Source organism: Vespa mandarinia, chromosome 12 (assembly GCF_050613455.1).
Source record: "Vespa mandarinia isolate Hongniang chromosome 12, ASM5061345v1, whole genome shotgun sequence".
NCBI classification, from domain to species: domain Eukaryota; kingdom Metazoa; phylum Arthropoda; class Insecta; order Hymenoptera; family Vespidae; genus Vespa; species Vespa mandarinia.
Window position 1 is genome coordinate 255,169 of NC_140821.1, and position 24,245 is coordinate 279,413.

The 24,245-nt window shown below is 42.6% G+C and overlaps 1 protein-coding gene and 2 long non-coding RNA genes across 4 annotated transcripts in view; 2 read left to right on the forward strand and 1 right to left on the reverse strand.

The window, feature by feature from the left end:
• The window catches only part of LOC118448873 (uncharacterized), a 51,877-nt gene extending 35,289 nt beyond the window's left edge, over window positions 1-16,588 (reverse strand). The window contains exons 1-2 of the mRNA XM_035882762.2: window positions 16,511-16,588; window positions 14,540-16,013 (exon numbers count right to left, since the gene is read on the reverse strand). Of these exons, the coding sequence (XP_035738655.2) occupies window positions 14,540-16,013; window positions 16,511-16,588 (1,552 nt within the window). The remainder of the gene's footprint in view (window positions 1-14,539; window positions 16,014-16,510) is intronic.
• Window positions 1,100-4,966, forward strand: LOC118448918 (uncharacterized). 2 transcript variants are annotated; one of them, XR_014982798.1, is made up of 3 exons: window positions 1,100-1,826; window positions 1,889-2,093; window positions 4,061-4,966. It is a non-coding gene; the product is annotated as an uncharacterized LOC118448918 (long non-coding RNA). The 2 variants fall into 2 exon arrangements; XR_014982799.1 differs by having other exon boundaries at window positions 1,889-2,087.
• A 4,078-nt stretch (window positions 16,589-20,666) lies between the features above and the next one.
• LOC118448920 (uncharacterized) lies at window positions 20,667-23,144 on the forward strand. Its single transcript, XR_004840270.2, has 2 exons — window positions 20,667-22,022; window positions 22,304-23,144. It is a non-coding gene; the product is annotated as an uncharacterized LOC118448920 (long non-coding RNA).
• The last annotated feature ends 1,101 nt before the right edge of the window (window positions 23,145-24,245 follow it).

The following is a 24,245-nucleotide window of genomic DNA, read 5'->3' on the forward strand; positions in this document are numbered from 1 at the left end:
TCGTCCTCATCAGCATCCTCGTTATTACTTCTAATCGCATATGACTCTCGCTCTCTCTCTCTCTCTTTCTCTTCCATATCTTCGACTTTTTGTTGCAATTCTATTTATGAATAAATCTGAGTTCATAAACCCGAGTAAAAAATAAAATAGAAAAATAAATATTTATAGCTTCTTTCTCTTTCTTCTCTTTTATGTGCAACCATAGTATGCATAAGAAAAAAACAATCTATGAATGAAATTCGCGCTAAATGCGTCGTTCGATATTCAAAATTCAGGCAAATGTATGTGTGTGTGTGTGTGTGTGTGTGAGAGAGAGGAGAAGGCATCGTTTGTACGATTGAAGAGGCCAGAAACATGGCATGATCGTTGTCGTTGAGGAAGGAAAGGACGTTAGACGAATGTCGTCGTCGTCGTCGTCGTCGTCGTCTTCGTCGTCCTCCATTGTCCTGGCTCTGCATGGCTCTCCTCGTTAAAGCCTCCTTAACGATCGCTCTTCAACGACGAGTCCTGCCTGTCGTCGAAATCGTCGTATCGTCGATCTTAACGAGACTCCTAGTTTATCTTCCAGCCACGCTCCTCGTCTCTGACTCGTGAGAGCCAACCCAAATCGATTCATCGCTATCATTGAAGTTTTATTCGGAGAACATCGTCAACAACAATTTTCCTAAGAGTTTTATCGCCAAGTTTTTTACGAAATCGCAAAAATTCATCGATCCCCGAAGGGAGAAGAAAATGAAAGGACATTTTCTGGACATAGTATCCCAATGAGACCTTTGGATCAGGGATGGTCCGTGATGGTCGGGGAGAGAAAGGGAAAAAAAGAATAGGAAAGGAGAGGAAAGAAAAGAAAAGAAAAGAAAAGAAAAGAAAAGAAAAGAAAAGAAAAGAAAGGAAAGGAAAAGAAAAGAAGAGAGAGAGAGAGAGAGAGAAAAGGAGCGAGGAAAAAAGGAAGTATAAGAATACAGAACGGTGCTGTGCATATGTGGGTGGGCATTCTTCGTGCAGAGGAGTGAAGAGGGTAAGTTGAGAAAGAGAGGTGGTACTACCAGATTGCAAGAAGCCGAGGCTGGCCAAGGCCAGAACGTCGCGGAGCCGAGCCGGATTATTTTTAGCGCTTCCTACTATTGTGCAAAGCACAAGTAGTCTGTCAAGCGTCTAGGGATTCGCTTTAACGGGGGAGTCCACCGTTAGATTTTACACTCCCCTCCCTGCTCCTCTTTTACGACGAGTAGTCACTACTACTCGATCCATCGATGATGACTGCCGTTCACTATAGATAAGCTGAAACATATGCATTGGATCAGATCGCGCTTCTTCGAAAAAAAATCGCGAAAGTGCAGACGCTCGAAAGAATCACGTTATGCAACTATTCGATCGACGCGACGCGCATAGAACGAGGAAAGAATGAGAAAAGAACGAGGAAAGAACGCCCCGCACGAGTCTATCGGATCTGTTAGAAACTTCATGAAGGATTCTACGTACGTTCCCCAACAACGCAGGGATGCGTCTATCCTTGAAAGCCATAAATATTCAACCGGTATACTATTTCAAACGATGTACGTAATACGGTACGTAAACGTCGCGAGAATCCTAAAAGAGTAAAACCCAGAGATACGTCGAAAAGAGAAAGAGAAAAAACGAAAGACTATAATTTTTCTTCGAGAAATATCCTGACGGGACTACTTTTATCGCAAAACAAACGAAAGTATTTCTTCGGCATTTCGTTGGGCATTCTTTCAGGATTGAGCACCTCTGATCCCAGAAGGAAAAATCAAGGAAAGAAGAAAAGGAGACTCGTTTCTAGAATAAAACGAGTACGAACGAAGGTACGTACGTTTACGTATACATACGTGAGTGGAAAAAGAAAAGCATCTACGCCTTTTTCTAGATACTCGAGAGATTCCATTCGACGTGCGGTAGGAGCACGTCGTCGAATACGACGCATGGCCTTAGCCTAGTTGCAGAAAAGGCCGTTCGCTGGACACGATGATGGCTACCACCACTACTATCGCACGATCATTATCGACGATGACGACGACGAAGACGACGACGACGAGGAGGAGGAGGAACAGGAGGAGGAAAAGGAGGTTTAAGTAAATCAACTAATCAGTACCACGCTGATGTCCCGCGTACGAGTTCGTGCTCTCCGACTTATTTACTGGGATAAACCGGCTGTTTAGACGGCATCGTACATGTCGTTTGAAAGACGATGCTTCCAAGACCCTACACGACGAAAGAACGACTCCTAGACTCTTCTTCATTCTTATATTTCCTTCTTTATTCTTCTCTCATCTTTGTCATTCTCTTTTCCGATTTCATTTTTCTTTTTTTTTTCTTTTTTTCTTTTTTTCTTTTTTTCTTTTTTTTTCCAAGCCCTTCCTTACGATAATAATCGCGAGATCATTCGTTAGTCGCTGATAACGATGACGTTTTACATGACAACGTGATTTCGATCGAATCGCATTATTCGAAAACGAACAAACGATATCGACAATGCAAATAAAGTCAGACTTTACGTAACGCCCCGTTGAAACTAGGCGTTGCTGCTAAAGCCGCGAGACGAACGGGAGAAGGCATTTTTAAAAGAAAGAAGATGGAAAAGAAAAATGAAGAAAAAAGAGAGAGAGAGAGAGAGAGAGAGAGAGAGAGAGAGAGAGAGAGAAAAAGAAAGAAAAAACGAAAAATGCCGGGCCCAACGACCTCCTTTTTTCTCTTTTTCTTACGCGATAAGAAAACATCCGTTCGAAGGAGAGTAAGATTCGCGATGACGTCCGTCAAATTTCGCGATATTTCGGAACAAAAAAGTGAATGATCGTATCGACGAGATTCCTTCGATCTCGATCCTCTTTTTTCGATCGATCGATCGATCGATCGATCGAAAAAAGAGGAAGAACGATAATGCGCGAGCTTACGTAAATGTTTCTCCTTTCTAAAGAAGCTTCGGATATGCATCTCTTTTTTTCTTTTGTTACGTACAATGCTTTCGCCGTACAAACATTGATCGTTTTAATTCTAACAAACTTGTACATCCTTCCTTTTTTTTCTTTTTTCTTTTTTTCTTTCTTTTGTTCCTTTTGTTCTCTTTCGCTTGTTTCGATTAAACTTCGAACGTTTAATCGTACTTCTTTCCGAAGGAAAATATTCAAGTACGTTCGTCGTTAACGATCAACTAGTTATTATTGCGATTGATTCGCAAAGAGAAACTAACTGATTAAGAGCACTAATTAAAAAATTGATCACTCTCTCTTGACGTAAGAAGGTCGATGTGAAGTCAAATTATGTTATCGTTAGAGAAATTTTTCGAACGTTGAACGATCGGTTAGATAAAATTTATAAGACCGCGCGTTGTGGAACGCGCGATGACTCGGTGGATTCGCCATGATTTCCGGGAACGTCTTGTTTCTTACATTGGAACTTGACACTCCTTGCCTGGAAGGAAGGCCACTCAGAGAAAAAGAGAAAAGGAGAAAGAAAAAAGAAAGAAAGGAGAAGAGCGAGAAGAGGCCCGAACGTACAAGCTGAACGCGTGCGTGACGTTATCGGCGATGTGCTAAAGTCTCTCGTGGAGGCTGCCGTTGCTTCTGTCTCGTCGTTAAAGAGTACGTCCTTGACCAGTCGACAGGACGTACAGTTATGTACCAAGTAGTTTTACGTATGCTTTCGTCTCGCAGCTGTCCGTACACGATACACGATGTATATATACCTACTGTTCTTTATACGCTTGGAAGAGATATTAAAAATTTGCCATTTTTTCTCGAAAATTGATACCGAAAATCGATCCGATCCAATGATAAGCTCTTACTTCGATCGATCTAATTAATACTACGTGCTAATCTCTAACACGAGCACTCCTATACTTTGATATTATCATTTCTTAAATAAGATATTCGAAATAAGACTAAAGAGATTCCAAACGAGTATCTCCGAAAATTCATGAGACCTATTTTAACTTTGCCGAGCATTACGATCTCACGTTTTCAGTGGGCGTTCTCTCGCATGAACCAAAACGTAAACGCACATTCAGGAAAATAATACGTCCGTTATTTACGAAATCGTTTAGAATGGACCGTCTGACGATGGCGACGGCGACGGCGACGGCGACAGCGACGGCGACGGCAACGGCGACGGCGGCGCCGACGACGACGACGACGACGACGACGACGACGACGACAAACCTAAAAGGGGCAAACCAGCAAGAGGGAACAACGGGCGAAAGACGACGTAATACAAGGCAATTGGCCTTGCGAGGTGAACGTACTAGCGAACGATTCGACAAGTATGACGATGTGAAGAGAGAATAAGAACGAGGTATATCGTACGGACATTGCACTGGCACACCAAAACAAAATTCGTTTAGTTCTGACTCACAATCGGTACGCAATTCGTCCTCTACTCATCGGACGCTTTAAATTCGTTGATCGATCGAATCGTTATTAATCATTGACTTTATTTGACGAATACGAAATAGCGATATTTCATTAATGCGCATCTAATGTAATGTAGGTCTAAACCTACATAAAACTAGAGTAATTTAATAACGAGAACTCCTAGAAATAGAGACTCGGAAGAGATGAAATAATAAAGAAAGGCGGAAAGAAAGAGATCATTGTTTCTCCCCCTCGTAGAGAAGCAAAGAGGTCATACGCCTAATTATCCCACGGCCCGGGCACGAGCACGAAATACAAGGAATACAAAAGGGAAAGAGAAAAAAATAAAAGGAGAGAGAGAGGGGTCATACAACAACGATGGAGGCTCGAATCGGAAAAGGGAACGAACAAAAAAAGGAGACAGAGAGAGAAAGAGAGAGAGAGAGAGAGAGAGAGAGAGAGAGAGAGAGAGAGAGAGAGAGAGAGAGAGAAAATGCTTGGCTCGTTCCATCGCGAAGCACGCGCGACGAGCAACGAAGCTTATCGTAAATTATTTCAATGCACCTAACTCGCCTAACGTGCAGGGAGTATTATTTACGACGAGGGTCCTCTCTCTCTCTCTTTCTCTCTCTCTTTCTCGTTGTCGTTCTCTTGCTCTTTCTCGCGCACTGGGTGCAGCCTAGGCCGTCTCGGATAGGGTAGGATACGATTACATCACGGTGCAAACAGCCGGTAATAGTGGCTCAAGGCTACTATGCGCATATGCACATGCATGGCCGCAACGCCGGCTGGCCCACACGAACGCCTCCTGTTTATTTATTTTTTTTTTCTTTTTTTTTTTTTTTTTTTTTTTTTTTTTTTCCTTTTTCCCTTTTCCTCTCTTCTCTAACGTTCGCGAGAAAGTCCTATTCCCCTCGATTACGTGCATTAAAGATGCTTACCATATTCTTAGATTATTTTTGCTTTCTTTTTTATACTTGAAATCAGAGTCTAGTTCCGAGTCAACTAGATATCCTTATCGCTTATATACTTTTTAAACGAGCTACAAGTTGTAAAATATCAGACTCTTCTTACTAGGTTTATAATGATTATCGACATGGAAAATAAATGTTGTAGCTCTTCTTCTCCGTTTTTTCCACGCACACACTTAGGCGAACACAACGATTTCGACGTCTGAATGTATTTTAAGAAGCCGACCGACGCAGGACTTATCTTTAATGACTCGCAGGGTCGAAAGTGCAACGCGTCCTCGAGTTATATAAAACCCTATAGCGTCTGAAATCTTTCCTCGGTTGGGATATCTCTTCGAAAACAAACAGACGCACACAACGATCTTAGGCCTTTATCTTCTCACGCAACGTACGTACCTTTATAATTTTATCAGTCGATAACGAAGAATGAAAATTCGACATACACGTAATTTCATTTACTCGTACGATCGTCGTCGTAGTCGTCATCGAACGAACACGTGAAAAGAAAATAATGCGTGGGCTTGTGCCAACGTTCTTGCGTCTCTCTTTTTCTTCTTCTACCGCTTGAAATAAATCATGTTAAAATACGATACAAACACTCGGTTTCGTCTCGGTGTTACGGAAGAGATCGTCGATTTTCTTCTCCGTTTTTTTCACTTTTCTTTTCTTAAATTATATCAGATTGATGCAATGACAATTTCTTCGAATATTATTTTGACAAATAATATCAGAGAAGTAGGCAAGTATTTTTCACTCAAATAATGTTCTCAGGATTTAACTTTGCAAAAACATTGCATTAACGTTTGTGGAAAAATTGAGACAGCTTTCGATAAAGAGCTTAGGCCCGATGTCTCTTCTTAAGAAATTGACATCTTTTTTTTCGTTCCCACATTGAAGAGATTCTTTAATCGAGGCCGTTGAGAAAAATTTGTAATAACGAGGACACAGGTGCCGAGCGCAACGCGTTGCGTGTAATCGTGAAAAAAAAAGGATAATCGTGGCGAGACGATACGCATAATCCAAACTAGTTCTCATCGATCATTCGGCACGTGTATTTCTCACTTGTGTCGAGAGATAGAAGTCTGCTTAAGAGAGAGAGAGAGAAAGAGAGAGAGAGAGAGAGAGAGAGAGAGAGAAGAGGAGGAGAGAGAGCGAGAGATAAATAAACCAGTCGCAAGAATGTTGCAGAGCAACTCGCATGATTCGTGTTGCCTAAGCCAGATTTATTTACGTCGTAGGGGCTACATACATAAAGAGTGAGAGAGAGAGTGAGAGAGTGAGAGAGAGAGAGAGAGAGGGAGAGGGGAAAAGATACGTGTAATCTAACGTACGATCATCGGTTCGATCGTAAAAGGAAAGGAAGTCTCGCCAATATCGATATATCACGATCAACGCGTTGCCTTGGAACGAGATTCTGATTTTATTTTGAAAAAGTTCGAAATGTCTGTAGTAAGAGAGAAAGAGAAAGAAAGAGGTTTATTAATATCTATAGCAATATCGTGAAATAATAAACGTTAAGTATCATAATAATACTTGTAATGCAAAATAATAATTATTAACTAACGAACGACACGAATAATAAAATAATTAAATAATTAATACGGTAACAACATAAAAAAAAAAGTGTCTGTGTTTCTGTTTCAAGATGTTATTTATAAGCGTTAAACTCGTTAAAGAAAATGGAAGAAAAACAAATAGACAGTAGTACTTGGACCTGTTCGTTATTAATAGTCGATGTCGATCGGAATTGATTAGATCGAAAGAACGCGTTTGATTTTTCATCTTGAGATGACGACCAAGCCAGTTTCGAGAACCCATTCGATCGTATCTCGCGATAGGCGTTATTAGCATCTTCGTTATTATTATTAGTCACTGATAAAAGTAAAGTAATTTCCGGCGCAAACGTAAAAGCTAACAACGACATTGTCGACGTTGCGACGTAATTCGCTACCGCGCCAGAAGCGAACATTTTTTATGTCTGCCGAACGTCTCGACGTAACTCGGTATTATATAGATATATATATACATATATATATATATATATATATATATACATATATATATATATATATATATACATATATATATATATATATATATATATATATGTGTATCTACGAGCGATGCTGACTTCTCTTCTTTTTGTTATTGCTCTTGTTAAATGCGTCATTCCATTTTGTCTAATGAAAAAACATATCTGAACTACCTGAATCGATCAGAAGATTATATTCATTCAAGCGGTTGAAATATTTTGTATCAAAAAAAGAGACAAATCCTTTCGAAATTTCGACGCGAGGACGTCGCAACGCGCTCTCTCTCTCTCTCTCTCTCTCTCTCTCTCTCTCCCTCTCTCTCTCTCTTTCTCTAAAAACGAAGAGAAGAGTTACGTTGACGAAAGGCACGTAGGAGCTAGTGCGAGCCAGCTTTCGAATTCCATTTCGCGGTCCGAGGAGAGAGAGAGAGACAGAGAGGGAGGGAAAGGGAGAGAGAGCGCACACGCCGTGCCGTTTGTTTATCCGTTTGTACACCCTTTTAAAAATAGGCTTTCATTCAAGGATCCCAGCCAGACGCGAGCCAGACATTCGACAGCACGCGTACAGATAGCTTCTGCTATTTCGTCACGCTCGTCTTCTCCTCGCACGTTTCGCCGCTCTCTTTCGACGCGCGTTCTCATCTCAGTATATGTGTGTGTGTGTGTGTGTGTGTGTATGCGCGCGCACGCGCTTCAATAAAGTGGGACGACAAAGAAGAGAGAACAAACGAGCCAATGACGACACGTTCGAACGACCTCACATCTTAATCATGTCTACGAATTAGATGTTTTTCTCGTTTTATGCTTTTTTCAACATCGGTGTTGATCCCATCCGATGAATTATTTGCGAGTACACGTTTGCTTTTATCTCCCTTTCTCTCTCTCTCTCTCTCTCTCTCTCTCGCTTGCCTCGCACTTTGTGTGCAAACAAACTGTGCGCCTGTATGTGACGCTCGATGCGTACACGCGTAGTGGAAGAAGGAAAAACAATGTCTGATGCGGCGACGTGAACATGGGAAAGTGTTGGCTCGTATATGATGCGGGTATGTAGGTGGGTATATACGTGCCGATGTCGTCGATCGACGTGGCCGCGCTACGATAAATATGGTAGACAGTGAGAGAGAGAGAGAGAGAGAGAGAGAGAGAGAGAGAGAAAGGAAACGAAAGAGTGAGGAAAAGAAGACAGGTAGAATTGGAGAGACACGTAGAGACAGTTATGCGGAAATCAAAGAGAGAGAGAGAGAGAGAGAGAGAGAGGACAGAGAACAGGAAGACAGAAAATTCACAGACGGATGCACAATAAAAGATAGGAAATAGACACGGAGAGATGGACAAAGATAGAAAATTAGAGAGGAGGATATAAGCGTACAGAAACAGAAGAAAAACAATGATATGATACAAAGCAGAGACGCAAAAATATAATTCTCTTTTGCTAGAGATATTATGAAAATGAAAACTCTTTAGGAAGCTATCGAAAGAGATACATTTCATTCGGGTATCTCCTCCTCGAGAGTTAACATCGTTGCTCACAGAGAGGAATAATCCGGTGTTTAGACGATGGGATCCGATTTTGTGACAGGCTGTATACACGCAGCGAGCTTATTTTTGTTTAGTCTGCTCGCCCGAAAGCGCTGCCACCGCACTCGGAATTACGTACAGGTACCACACAATCCATCCTCTCTCTTTCAAAAACAGATGAAAGGCATTCTTTCCTACTATTAGACATCGCAACGTGAAATTCATGAATCTATTAGCTAGTTATAATATTTACCCTCCTAATTGAAAACTTTCAAGATAAAGACAGAAAGAAGGAGGGAGGGAGGGCGGGAGAGAGAGATGAGACAGAGAAAGTAAAAGAAAAAAGAGAACTTAATTTTAATTTCATTTCCAGCTCGACCTAATATAACGAAAGGCTTCTCTCAATCGGCTTCGATATTATCGATGAGGTATCACGTAGCGTAGAAAATGGCCAAACGTATTCCACGTAGGACAGGCGCGAACGACGGCTGGTCGATGACCCAGTGCTGTGTACTTGGCACCATTTTCCTACCCTACCCACCTCACCTTTACCTCTCTCTTTCTCCCTCTCTCTCACACTTTTGCTTCCTCCCTTCCATCCATGTTTTCGCATTCCAGAGGGAGAGGACAGGAAAAGAGGGTGAGAGAATTGAATCAAGAGACGAGGGTATGACGCCATAGCTAGCCAAACTCTACAGCTATGATTATTATTTGAGTGGGGGGTTTCACATTAACGTCTAGTTAATTTGAGTAGACGTTAATGTTAAAACGTATTTTGATTTTTCTACAAAAGAACAAAATCGATCGATCCATCTTTTGGAAAAATCCCCTACTAGATGTTAGCAATGCGTATTTCACTTTCGAGAGTTGCATTCTGCTTTCAAGCTGCAGGTTAAGGCCCTTCGAACAACCTCCTGCTATTATAGGGTTAGTACATATGTACGTATAGTTCTCCGTAGAAGAGTCAGTCAATACTTGGCTCGAACCGAGAACACCGGTGGTAACGCTACGGCAGCACATGGTTTTCTCTCTCTCTCTCTCTCTCTCTCTCTCTCTCTCTCTCTCTCTCTCTCTCTCTCTCTCTTTTTCTGTCTTTCACCCTGCTATTCACCCCGATCCTACGTTGGTATACCTTGTGAAGAGTTGCGAAGGGTGCCAAACCCTCCCTCTCTATCCCTTTCTCTCTTGTCATTTTCCTCTCTCGTCGTTTCTGCTAGCAGAAACAGTACCGAGGGCAAATACGAGCTATGATTACTACTGCTACCAGATGAAAAACAAAAAAAAAGATTACTATATCGAATAAAAATGAATTGGCAAGAGAATCGTACAACGACTCGACCGATTTCGAGAAAGTCAAGAACAATGAGATCATTGCGAGTCGTAACGAATCGTCACTTTTGCCAATCCGCTTTGCAACAATGGAAGGAAAGAGAGAAAAAAGACGCATTGTCTATTGTAAAGAGACAGAGTGAATCACCGGTAATGCGAGGATTCTCCGACGAAACGTCGCGATAACTCTACATGCTAATAAGAGAAAGAGAGATAAATAGAGAGAGGGGAGAGAGGGAGAGAGAGAGAGAGAGAGAGAGAGAGAGAGAGTGAGAGAGAGAGAGAGAGAGAGAGAGAGAGAGAGAGAGAGAGAGAGAGAGAGAGAGAGAGAGAGAGAGAGAGAGAGAGAGAGAGAGAGAGAGAGAGACAAAGATAGAAACACACAGAGAGAACACTTGCGTATAATCGTAACATCGTGCCACGATTCGTGGGCGTTACTCATAGAGACGTTTTATGTGCGTCACAATACAAATTTAGAAATTACGTGCGTGCCAAGTCGAATGTATACTATCGTCAAAAAATTTCCGGACAATGCGCATCTATTTAGAAATTATTATCAGGATATACACGATTCTGATCTGTTTTCTTTTTTCTTTTGTTCCTTTTCTTTCTTTTTTTTCTGTTTTTTTTTTGTTCGTTCAATTTCTCTTCATACGTGGAAATTTTTGCAAAGCAATTTACATCTCGGTTGGAAACGATCGCTTGTTGCTGACGGCCTACAAAAGGAGAAAAGATCGATCGATAAAAAAAGGGTTTACGCTCAGAGGAGGGAGAGGAGGAGAAAGAGAAGGGAAGGACGGATGAAGTTTGCGAGAGAGGTTGGTTGCCAAGAGGGTCGCGAGAGGAGGACCATGAGAGAGAGAGAGAGAGAGAGAGAGAGAGAGAGAGAGAGAGAGAGAGAGAGAGAGAGAGAGAGGAAAATAGAAAGAGAAGAATGAAGAGAATCGAAGGTGGAGAGATTTCTTCCTCTCCGTCGTGGGATGGCGTCGAAGAGTGCGGAGTATCTAGGTCTGTGTAACGATTTTTAGAATCCCGACCCTCCCGACAATCGTCCAGTACGCCATAAAAAACTTGAGCCACCCCGCAGCGAGGGTTTCCATAGCGACCAAGCCCTTTCGCACCCTCCCCCCTCCCCTCCTCCTCCTCCTCCTCCTGCTCCTCTTCCCCCTTCTGTCATTGACCTATACTATTCTCTCTATTTCTTTTCTCTCGTATGATTTGTATTTATTTTTAATCTAATAAATTCTTCAAATTAATTAAACGTTATAAACGACGAAGCACACCTTATATCCGTATACCGTTTCAAATTTGTACTTTACTTTGAAGAAATTCAAAAGAGATAATTAAAAGGCAACATAAAGAAAAATAATGAAGAGATTTAGATTACGATAAGAGAAATTAAAAGTAAAATAAAAAAGGAATACAATTGTTAGTACTTCCTCTCCTCTCCAGTCCTGTTTTTTCTTTCCAGTCGGCGTAATAAACAAATGAGAAAGAGAAGCAAATCGTCACAGTCGAGAACATACGTACATACATATGTACGTAGTTCAAGAGAGCTCCATCAGACATGCAACGCCGTCGAAAAAAGGTAGGGGCGTGGAATCGTAAATCGAGAATTAAATATGACGCCGAGAGGTAAGGCGTATATAAATTTTCCTTGCCGATGAATAATAAATGGCGGTAGTGTGCGAGGAAGAGAGAGAGAGAGAGAGAGAGAGAGAGAGAGAGAGAGAGAGAGAGAGAGAGAGAAGGGTACAATACGGTATATAGTCACGGTCGAAAGACGTACGATGAGTGGGGTGGGGGGGAGAGAGAGAGAGAGAGAGAAAGAAGGAAACCGAACGAACTGCCGAGTGGGAGGGAGAGAGCAAGGAGTAAACGAAAGGACGTTAACCCTTTTCTTGTTTCTCTTCTGCCCATCCCTTCGTTCCTCTTCATCGCAGGAGAGCTCCTTTGCACCGAAGAGTCTCTCTCGCAGCTTTACTCGGTTTTTCCATATCTCCCTTTCTCTTTCTTTGGCTCTTGCTAGGTACGAGCACACTCCTCTCTCTCTCTCTCTCTCTCGTGCGACTCATGCTCTCTCCCTTCGCCAAGGGGAGAACAAAAATCACGAATCTACGACGAGAACGAGAGAGACTCGATCGAGTTGCTTTCGTGCACACGTCCGTTTCATGCGTTTCCTCGAGTACACCGAAGAAAATTCCGAAAGATAGAATAGAAATAACAAAAAATTCAAAAGAAGAAAGAAAATTATTGAGAAAAGGGTTTTCACGGGTTCGTTAAATGATAGAAATGAATCGTTCACTTCGAATCAAATGACTCGATTAAATGATCTCTTTTTTATACCTATAAAGACAAAGTTATAACGACCGCGTCCCTTGCGTAGAATCACCTCGACGATCAAATAAAACGAGAATAATCGGACGATTCGAAAGAAGTTTGGCCCCTATGATAACGTATTATTGGAGAATTATAAGATTGAATAATTACGAAAGCCTATAATATTTTCGTTCCCCACGAGTAAAACGTTTGCTTTTCTTCTAAAGGGATGAATATACATGCATAGCATCGACGATAATGAAAAAGAAAGGTGATTGAACGGTACGTAATCGAAATGAAATTAGAGATTACTTGTCAGTTCGACTTCACTCTTCTTTTCTGGAGCAACGAAAATAAGACAGCCGAGTTACGGAATGCCTGACCGGTTAGTCAGAGAGCATTTAGTCATTCCTCTTATACCGAGTACCCGGTATCGCGCGCTCACCGAGAACTCACCGTTGGTAACTGTCCAGATCGCGAATTAGCTAGCGAAAAAAGCCGCCTGCGGAGAAGCGGCACACGGAAATAAACGCATCGACCGATCGCAGTGTGTCTTACCTACTGTGTTCTAGACTTACGGTCGCCTATACTCTTTGTGACCTTTCTAATTTGAAGAACGTTCGTGTTTTCTCTCTCTCCCTCTCTCTTCCTCTCTCTTCCTCTCTCTTAGTCTTTTATTTTGTTTTTCTTGGAAAAATACGAGAAGGAAGTAACTGTCGGCGAATCGACGATTATTTACTTCGGACTGAACAATACTTAATAATATCTATTGTTTGTCGGTACTCTCTTTTTATTGCAACTTTAACAAATGGAGAGAAAACGTAAAAGAAGCGTTGAAAGTATCCAATGTTCCGCTTGGTAATGTGACTTTGAAGGGATTTTATTGCTATCTTACTCGTCATTTCGAAAACAAACCCGAAAGAAAGCCGAAGATAATGAAATTGAGAAGAAAAATTTTTAACGAAAAATTCAGTCCGATTGTCGAGGAGTGGACGAAAAGAATAATCGACCGTCTCTGATTCATGCTTAAAGTCACGAGCCGTTCGGCAAGAACGACGTGTTACGGCGTGCATGCGTGCACACGCACGCGCTCGTGCAAGCGTAATCAAAAACACACGAGAGAGATGCGCGTACGCTCCGTTGCTCCTCTCCCTTCGTTTCGCGACTCTCTTTCATTTTTGCCGCCTTTTTCGTGACTTTCTCCGTGCATTCGCGTCTAGAGAATTTTTTCTATTAAAATTTCCGCATTCTCTATTAACGACTACTTTCATCTTGTCGTATTAATCGGTGTTTCAAAGCTATATAACTTGTTTTTGAAACATTTCAGTTAAGGTTCAATAAGATCCGGAAATTTAATGTCGATCGGTCGTAAAGAAAAAGTAGGATGGCGGGCAACGTAGATATCTAAATTTCTTAAATTTAGCTTAACGGTCGATTATACGAGTTTCGTGTTGCTCAAAAAATATTACCGAACGACAAATATACCCGTGTGTTTTATGAAGTCTATGTATATCAGAGATAACACGAGGAAAATTTATACGAATACCAGAACGCTCTGTCACTCTTCAGTGGCACGCGTTCAACTTATTTTTATATTTCGAGTTATACGAAATAAACGATCGTTCGAAAGAAGAATCACGTGTTTTGTGCTAGTTCAGATTAGTTCTAACTCGATCGTTAGAACAACAGACAGTTGACAAAGAAAAAATAATAGTTGGCGTACCATTGGAGAGGGTGAGGGGAGAGCGGGGAGAAGGCGCGAAAAAAATATCCATCCTTTGTCATTTCCCGTTGGGAAATAAATAAGATATGTAAAAAGTGAAGAATAAAATTCTTGGCTCGATCGAAAAAATAAATCAACCTCGCGATTTGTGGCAAAACGTTGCATTTGACTTTTTCGAATTGATCTTTAGTATCGTTAGCGTAATAAATCATTCTCTTAATAAACCAGTCGGATCGAGACGAGTATAAGGGGAGGATAGGGGGTGGGGGAATTTACTCACGTGCTTCCATAGAGGTGTCCCGATTGGGTGGTGGTAACAGCGTGGTGGAAAGTACCGTCGTCGTCCCGGTGTTCGTCGAGGATGAGGACGACGACGGCGAGGAGTCGATGACCTTGACCTCCTCGCGTAACGTCGACTCGTCCTTGCCCAGTTCTCCAACTTCCTCTTCCTCTCCTTCCTCTCCTTTTCCTTCTCTTTCTCCAGAGCTCGGCCGTTTCGCTAGCTGGTGATTTTCCGCTCCCGGCAGCTCCTCCTCATCTCCAGGATACGAACTCGCTGACATCGGCTTGGCGACTGTTGTCGTCGTCGTGGTGCTAAGCTCGACGACACCACCACCACCACCACCACCACCACCATCACCACTACCACCAGTAGCAGCAGCACCACCAGTAGCAACACCAACACCACTACTACTACTACCGCTACTACTACTACTGCTATTACTACTACTACTACTTCTACTACTACTACTACTACTACCACCACCGGCAGCAGCAACGGTAGCACCGAGTACGAGTTGCTCGGTACCACTGTTACCACCCTCTTTGTCTTCTTCTTCCTCTTCTTCTTCTCTTCCACCTCCCCCTTTGTCCTTCGTCCTTCCAGGAAGACGAGTTGCTAGGACTCTCGTTCTCCTCCTCTTCCTCCTCCTCCTCTTCTTCCTCGTTCTCGTTGCCGTCACCGTCGCCGTTGTGGTAGCCGTCACTGTCGTCGTCGCCGTCAACGTCGCCGTCGCCGTCCTCGTCGTCGTCCTCGTTGTCGTCGCCGTCGTCGTCGTTGTCGTCGTCGTCCACGTCGTTATTGTCGTCGTCGTCGTCGTCGTCGTCGTCGTCGTTGTCGTTGTTGTCGTCGTCGTCTTTATTGTTGTTGTTGTTGTTGTTGTTGTTGTCGCCGCTGCCGTCGTTGTCGCCGCCGCCGCCGCCGCCGCCGTTGTCGTCGTCGTCGTCGTCGTTGTCGTACTTCTTACGATAGCAGTTTTCGTATTTTTTATCCTCGAGTCGTCCTCATTTCCATCGACCGAAAAGGACAAAGATGTCGATCTTCGTTTCTCGTGACACCACCACCACCACCACCACCACCACCACCGACCGATCGAAGAATCCAAAAGAAGAATCGATCTTAAACAGGATGACTTGGTCGAAAGGGGATGAGAAATAACGGAAGGAGAAAGAGGAGGAGAGGAGGAAGAAGAATTCGTGGGGGATGGCCGGTGATCGGACGACAGCAATGTTACCGTGGCCGTAGTCGTGCGATCGCCCTGAAGAGCGACGACGAGAAGAAGCAGGAGTAAGCCCACTCCTGCCCCCGTGATGGCCCACGCGAGCCTCGATTCACCACCCTCACCACCGCCACCGACAACAACCCCTCGCGATCTACATCCAATACTCGTCACCGACTCTCCCTTCTTCCTCTTCTTCTTATTCCAATTCCTCTTCCCGAGGATCTTGTTATCCGAGTATAAACTGACATTTATCTATCACCGAGCCGATATCGAAATACCTGCGTCCTCCGGTCTCTCTGATAATTAAAAAAAGTATCGGCTCTGTTTCCTCCATCATCGCGAACAAAGACTATCAATGCATTCGAGAATGATAGAACGATGATCCTCGAGAAATCCGAAGGATCCTTTGCTATTTTGCATCTTTTTTCTTCTTCGATCTTTTCTTTTCTCTTCTTTCTTCTTTCTTCTTTCTTTCCTTCTCTTCTTCCGATATCTCGCCAATTGCTATTGCAAGCTTTTCTCTCCGATGGCACGGGAGATACGCGTTTCCTTCGGGATATGCATCTATTGAATTTATCTGAAACAGGAAAAATATCGATTTGTCTTTTTTTTCTTTTCTTTTTTTTTCTTCTTTTTTACAATTCTCATCAATCTCTCTTTCTCTTTCTTCGTCGTCAAACTGGGCTAAGTTATATACTTGTTTTCTATCGTACGTACAACCGTTATTAATGATGTTTATTAGCTCGAACCATTAGTTCTATTTTCACGTAAACAGTCTTATGGATTCCACGATCTCTCTTTCTCTCCATACTCCGCGAGGTCTCCATATCTCTTCGCAAGAGCGAAGACTCGGGTAATAAATTTAGATTCTCCCGTGGAAAAGAGAGACTGAAGTGAGAGAAGAGGTGTGGGTTACGCGAGGTCCATGCCTTCCTTCCGAAATTTGTTTACTACACGGAGACACGAGGAACGACTCTAAGTATAGACGACTCGCAGGGAGCGAGAAATCATGAAAAACCTATTTTTACAAACGGCACGTAGCGCGCGCGCGTACGCTCGTGCACGAGCAGAAACATTGTTGCGTTGGGGAACCGTACTTACTCGTCGTGACTCGTCGACAGTTTATGTATGAGAATGAGAATAAGGAGAGGGCGAGAGAGAGAGAGAGAGAGAGAGAGAGAGAGAGAGAGAGAGAGAAAGAAACTGCTCCGTTTTCATCGGGCTGCTATTCTCTTAATGCAAAAGTCATGTATTCGCGTTACCTAGCAGGACCTCCAATTTTTGTCGCGAGGGAAAACGCGAGTCGTCGATCTAACCTCGACGATAACGAAGAGAGAACACGTTTATTTCGCCTGAAACTTCTCTTATTTCTCAAAGAGTAAAAAAAAGATGTTTTCGTTTTTAATAGGAATGTTGCGGAGAATTCTATTAATATAAAATAGATATTATACGAAGATACCGAAATATTCTAGATAAAAAAAAATGGAATAAAAGACAAAGTTTGTCAAAAGAAAAAGAAGAAAAAACATCAAAATTGTTATTATTCATTGCGTATCTCCTCGAACTTTGCTCTAACCTTTTACACGTGGCTCGTTCGTTGAAGATAATTTTCTTCGAGGAGGAGAGCAAAGGAAGAGAATGTAACGGGGAAAGAAGGGGAGGGCCAACAAAGGGCTCGTCGAGTGTTTCGAGTCGCGCGTGACAGGATTCTCAAGGAAGGTGGCTGCAACGTTCTTCGCGGAAAACGAAAGATAGTGAGAGGGAGGGGGGAGGGAGGGAGGGAGGGAGGGAGGGAAGGAGGGAGGGAGGGGGGAGAGAGAGAGAGAGAGAGAGTACGTGCCAGCTAGAGGGAATTTGCTGTTTTCACAGGGAAAAATGTGCGCGGCACGCGCGCTGACGTTCTATTTTCGAATGAAACGCGCGATCAGGGGACAAGAACGAGCCTCGAGGAGAGGAAGAGAGAAGGAGAGAAAGAGAAGGAATACGACGGAGGGTAACGGTACGAGAGAGGAAGAGGAACGAACGGCTTCGTCGAGATTGAGAGAGATAGACGAACCGACTGAATGCATCTTGGCGGAAGAGAGACAGACTGAACTCGAGAGGGAGACAAAGCAGAGAGAGAGAGAGAGAGAGAAAAAGAGCGTGCGCGCGCGCGCGTTAACGTAGAGGGAGATGAATAGAGTGCGTAATGCGTGTGCACAAGCGCGCAACAAGAGAGAGTGATAGCAAACGAGGGGAAAGAAAAGAGAGAGAAAAAGACACCGAACTAGCTAGCATGATGGACATCGAAGAGTGACTCGCTTCGCGTTAGGCGGCCATGCTCGGTCTCCCTCGCGTTCCGACAAGAGTTCCGAGAAAAGAAGCGGTGTCTCTTTCTGTTCGACGAAAGAACGAACGAACCAACCAAAGTTTAAACTCCTAACGCAAGAAAGGTTTTCAAACAGGCTCTCTAAAGGTGAATCATGATTTACGTTGTGGAAAAGAGAGAGAAAGAGAATGAGATATGTGCGATGTGAGCATGCAAGAGAGAAAGAGAGGTAGGTACACGCACCGTGTTGACCAGCACGCGTCCGCTCCTTGATGAGCTGCAAGGGGAGGGGGTGCTTCTGCTCACGTCGACGATGCGTAATACATGTGTGTGCGTGTACGCAACGGTACAACGGCGATGATCATCAACAACGATACACAGCGACAATCACAGCACGATGATGGAAGATAGATTGCGACGATGACGCTGACGGTAACGATGATGACGTTGACGACGATGACAACGATGACGTCCACACCATGTGAATCTCCGTGTTTTTCAGGCCACGAAAGAGAGATCAAAGAGAGAGAGAAAGACAGAGAAAGAGAGAGAGAGAGAGAGAGAGAGAGAGAGAGAGAGAGAGGGACGAGAGAGAGAGACGTGCGTCGCGTAAGATTCACTGCGTCTATGTATTACTCCTATACATATGTATATGTTTGTGTATATCGTGCGAAATCGTTCACGCTGCGTGCGTGCATGCGTGCGTGCGTGGGTGCGTGCGTGCGTGCGAGCGTGCGTGTGAGCAACGAACGAACGAACGACAACAAAAAGGCGCACCAAGGCCCACAATAATATTACTTCGACTATCGAAAGAGAAAGAGACGCGAGAAATGAGGAAGCTTGCTCGTCTCTCTCTCCCTCTCTCTCTGATAAAAACAGAGAGAGAGAGAAGGAAGGAAAAAAAGAGAGAGAGGGAAAGAGAAAAAAGGTGGGAGAGCACGAAGAGAGAACCAGGGCTTCCGTACGAGCGAGCGAAGCGAAGGATCCACGGAGCAAGCGGTGCTGCCTATCGGATGGCACTGCGTTCAGCGCCGCGGTGCGCGACTCTCCTCGGCCTTCCTCGTATCTTCTCGTTGCTTCTCGTCTTTACTCGGCAACTCTCGTAGCTTTTCGCTCTTTTTCGTTCCTTCGACAAGGGAACTAACAACAGAAAAGAGAAGAGTCAGGGAGAAAAGGAGGAAAAAAGACGCTACGCGAAAAGAGGGGAGAAGTACTCACGCCGATACCTATTCTCTCCTCTCTTCTCCTTCCTCTCCATCTTCTTTCTCTATGCTTACTCTATGTTTCAATCTCTTCATCTACGTCGTCTCTTTCCCTCTCAACGACGGCGACGAAACCGGTTGACTGATTTCCTGGCGAACGACCCAACGCGACCCGATTCGTTTTTCCTTCCTTCTTTCCTTCCTTAGTTTCTTTCTTGTTTTCACTCTCTCTCTCTCTCTCTCTCTCTCTATATATATATATATATATATATATATATATTCATTATTTACTTCGCCAAGTTTCTTTACTCGATTCCTGTATGTCTTACTATTTACACGCATAGAAGGCATTAAGGAAAGTTCATTGATCGAAACACATGACCAGCTAACGCGTCTATCTAAGAAAATATTATAAATGACTGCTTTCAAGGGCACTGCGAACTGTCGGATAATCCAACGTGGCTTGGGGTCACGTGATATGATTGTACTCATTGGTTTCTTACCAACGAGAAGTCGCTAGAGCAATAATTTATTAGTAAGGTTAATTGTGGAATATATCAGGAGTCGCATGACACGATATGCGTACTAGGTTATGGGTCTCGACGGATGAAAATCTTTGTTTCTCACCCCTCGAATGCTTCCCTCCCTCTCCCTTACTACCCTTTCTAAGAGCCGGTGGTATCGACGTCATAGCTCCTATTATTCCTTCTTTAGAAAACGAGAACGTCACTGCGACTAAGAGACAGAGAGAGAGAGAGAGAGAGAATTCAACCGGACGAGAAGTATCATGTCCCGATAACTTCTTGCTTATTGAAGGATTCCATCGGTTTTCTCTCTTTTGGCGAGTCTCTAAAAAAATATCAATGCAATCATTAGTTTCGACGTTGAGCGAATGTTAAAAAAAATTCATCATCAAGATAAAACGACAGATTTCATTGAAATGAGACAATCGTTAAAATATATAAAAAACAAATCGTATAATATGAATATCTTGACTTGGTTGATAATTGTGAAAAAAGAAATCATCTATAAGTTACCTAAGATTTTTACCGACGATGCAAATTCCTCAGGAAAAACAATTCCCAATTGATCGTATTACACGGTTCACACTCTGTATGCAATAAATATTGGCAATACAATCCTCGTCTGGCCAGACGACAGCAGGAAATCCTATCTCTTGCCGATAAACGTACTTTGACCTTGCTGTACGGACTCGTAATCGTAAGAAGAGGAGGATCACCTCCGTCTCGAGTCTACGTTTCCATTCGTGGGGTCATCTTTAGAAGAGTGAGGAGAGAGAGAGAAAGAGAGAGAGAGAGAGAGAGAGAGAGAGAGAGAGAGAGAGAGAGAGAGCAAGAGGGAGGGAGAGAAGCAACTCATGCAACGACGGTAAGTATTTGCGTTGATAGAAACGCCTGAGGCAAATCGGCTCGTTGAAGGTGGGAGAGCAGTCTTCCTCTTCCACTTCCTCTTCCTTTTCTCGTTCAGTGCTGGTAGAGATAGCAAATGCAAAAATGTATTAGCAAAGCCAGCGACATTCCATAGCGACGTACTTGGAATCGGCCGGCGAGTTCGCGGAACCGACACGGTCACCCGAGAACTACGCTCTATTTAAAGAAACGTAGGCAGCAGTTAAGTGGTGAGAGGACCGTCCAACCGATTCCCGTTATTATCAACCTTCGACGACCTTTCGAGCCGGTCCACGCGTCATCCTCTTCGAGGTCACTGGATAAAATTTCACGGTTGATACCTACACCAATAACAATAACAATTCTTACGATTATTCATCGCTCACTTTCTCCTCTAAATCCTCTAGATGAATCCTGAATTTAATTGGAATAGTAAATACTTCGACCGAATTTCGATTTAAAGAAATATTATATTTCTTGAAGTATAATTAATAGCGCGTAATATAAGTTGTATAGTGCGTAGATACATTTAGAAAAAGATATTTAGAAAAAATATGCTAATTTACCTGTAGCACAAACCAACCGATGGCGTAGTTTTTACCGGCGAAACGATAACACTACGCCGGGCATGCGCACTACGTCCACTTTCGATAATTACGTTCCAATAAGTAAATTATTACTTTCTCAAGCTTTTATTAAAAATCAGCCTTTTGTAATATGAAATTTAATAGAGAAACGATCTTAAATAATTTTATTAATTCGAATTATGACGATGGAGTACGCACGACTATTATTACTTCTATGAAAATAATTAAAATATATGCGCTTTTAATTATCGCGATATACGAACGTAGACCTTCTTCTATCTTTTAAACCTCGCGAGTCAAAAAGATTCCCAATTAATCTCGAATAAAAAAAATATATTTAATTTATTAATGGTAAATCCATATACTCTTGTAATGGTTTCAAAAGTATATTGTTTCGTAAATAATTTGGAATATTTATTATGGATTCTATCAGTTTCTCGAAGAAGAAAAGAATATGATGAGAAACGAGATCCTAACCTATATACTATTAACCTATATAAATCATGAGAAAAGGAATTGGTCTATTTACTTATATAATTTCTTGGGGAAAAGCTCCTTTTAGTACGAAAATAGAGGGAAAAAAATCTCTATCGCTCATTTGCGCACAAATTTTCCAGAACAATTCCACAGGAATACCTCGAATCGAGCTCGACGATGAATGCTTTAACCTACATACGCACGGATACTACTGACCTATATAAGTCGACAAACTAACCTATATAATATCTTGGAAAAGACCTGCTTTAAATACCAAGGTAGGCGACAAAAACTCTCTTGCTTGCTTCCACATTGCACACATGTACATGAATACCAGGCACATGAGTTACCAACCATTCATAACAAACTATGTAACTTTAATCGCGTAAAAAGGACTTTTTTTTACATCGATCATTTATAATATTCTTCTAAATTCTTTAACTATCTATCACAAAAGCATTAGTTCGCTGCTTGAACAACCGAATAGCTTCTTTTAACTATGGTAAATAAATTTTGTGTAAGATTTGTGTTATATCGAAGCTTTAAAAAATGTTTACAGACACATTTGGAAACCATTGAAAAATTTCAAATAGAATTAAAAAATTATAAAAGCGAAAGAACGCGTTTCGCAATGCCGAACGTAAAAGACAGTCACTGTGGGTCGTGGTTAACAAAAAGAAAAACAAAAAAGAAACTGCCGCTGGATCACGAGACGAAGGGAAAGGAGAATCGGTCGATGAAAGAACAAAGACAAAAACGCGAAGCGTACGCGAGCTGACATGCATGCGTGCGTGCGTGCGTGCGTGCGTGCGTGCGTGCGTGTGTATGTGTGCATGTGAGAGAGCGAGAGAAGGCCGACAAGGATGAAGGGACAAAGATGAAGAGAAAGGGGGAGGGGAGGGTTAAGGAGCGGAGAAACGGGACGGAGGTTTAAAAGAACCTCAAAGACCATAAAGACCAAGTGATAATCGGTCAGAGACCCTTTACCGGGGCCAGACGGCTATGCGTTCTCTTCGAGTGCGCTGGGGCAACAGACAACGAACAGACGTACGTATGTATGTATATACATATGTATGAGAAAGAACAGGGATGGTCCCGAGACACAATCGACGTGTAAGTCTCGACTTGAACTTTGATCGTGACACGAAGAATCGAACTCGACTCGTTGTTCTGTGAAGTAGCTTAATGTTAGCTTTAAATATGTAAGGTATGCTCCTTCCTAATGTGAATTCTTCCTTTACTTTCCTGAAATTGGCATTTCATTTTCTTCGATTTTTCTATCTCGTTGACCTGCTGTTTAGAATTATTTTTCTTTAGAAAGGAAAAATGATCTGAGTTGAAAGATATATAGAAAAAAGAAAAAAAAAATAAATAAATAAGTAAATAAAAGAATCGGCAAATTTGTGTTAGCTCTTTTTCAAGCACGATCTCTCCTATTTATCTTCCTCCTCTTTCTTCTCCGGTTTTACCAAAGTCGTTCAGTCGACAACGACTAGTTCCTCATCGTACAACCACGTACGTTTATCTTCTTCTTTCTCACTCTCTCATATAGCTGGCCATATTTCATAAATAATAAAGCGGATACCCGGGTAATATGCGAGCGGCTGAAAGCGAGACACGAGCCTCGTCACCGTCGGTGATTTTCATTTCTCACGGGACGCGACGCGCCCGTTTAAACCCATTCAACGAAGCCATTCGACTCGGGCTCGCGTGCTCGACTCATTCTTTTTCCGTCCGTGGCCGAATGCGCTCGCGCGTTCAACTCTGTCAGTCACAGTCACTGTTCCTTCGTCCATCCACTCGTATGAACGTACTTACGTAGAAAGAGAAGGAGAAGGAAGAGGCAAAGAAGGAGGCAACTTAAGGGCATCGTGCTTGGCCATCGTGCTTGGCCATCGACTCAGCGTGCATCGTCTCTCTTCCCCTTTCTGTCTTTCTGAAACTGCTCGGAGGGCCTTAAGACCAAATAGCCTTGATCGTACCGCATGCGAAGAATATCAAGGTTGCTTCGAGTGAAAATCTTGTAGAATTTTTTAAGCAAATGAAAGAGAGATATAATATTAAATAAGGATAATAATTAGACGAATATTTACATAGATATTAATTCACAAATAATATCGATTACCTCGGGACTCATTACACGAAGATGGCTGCATACGAAGATCCGATCAGAGGAAAAGCGACAGGAAAAGGAGGCTTTTCTTTCCATCCATCTAATATCCGAAAATTGTATTTCATCTTTATATGAAAAGTTACTGGTCCTACATATACATTCGAGTCCCTTTTATACGTGTATTAGCTTTTACCCCTACGGATCCAACATCGTATAATACCTGCGGTAACGAGTCTCCCAAGTCGTTGGATCGGATTCTCCTGTTATTATTCCATCGAATACCGGAGGCTATCTGAAAAAGAAGAGGAATAAAAAAATAGCAAACGTAACGCAAAGATGGCTCCTCTTTCAAGTCAATTCGAATTTTTGTGGCTACTTTTTTTGCATT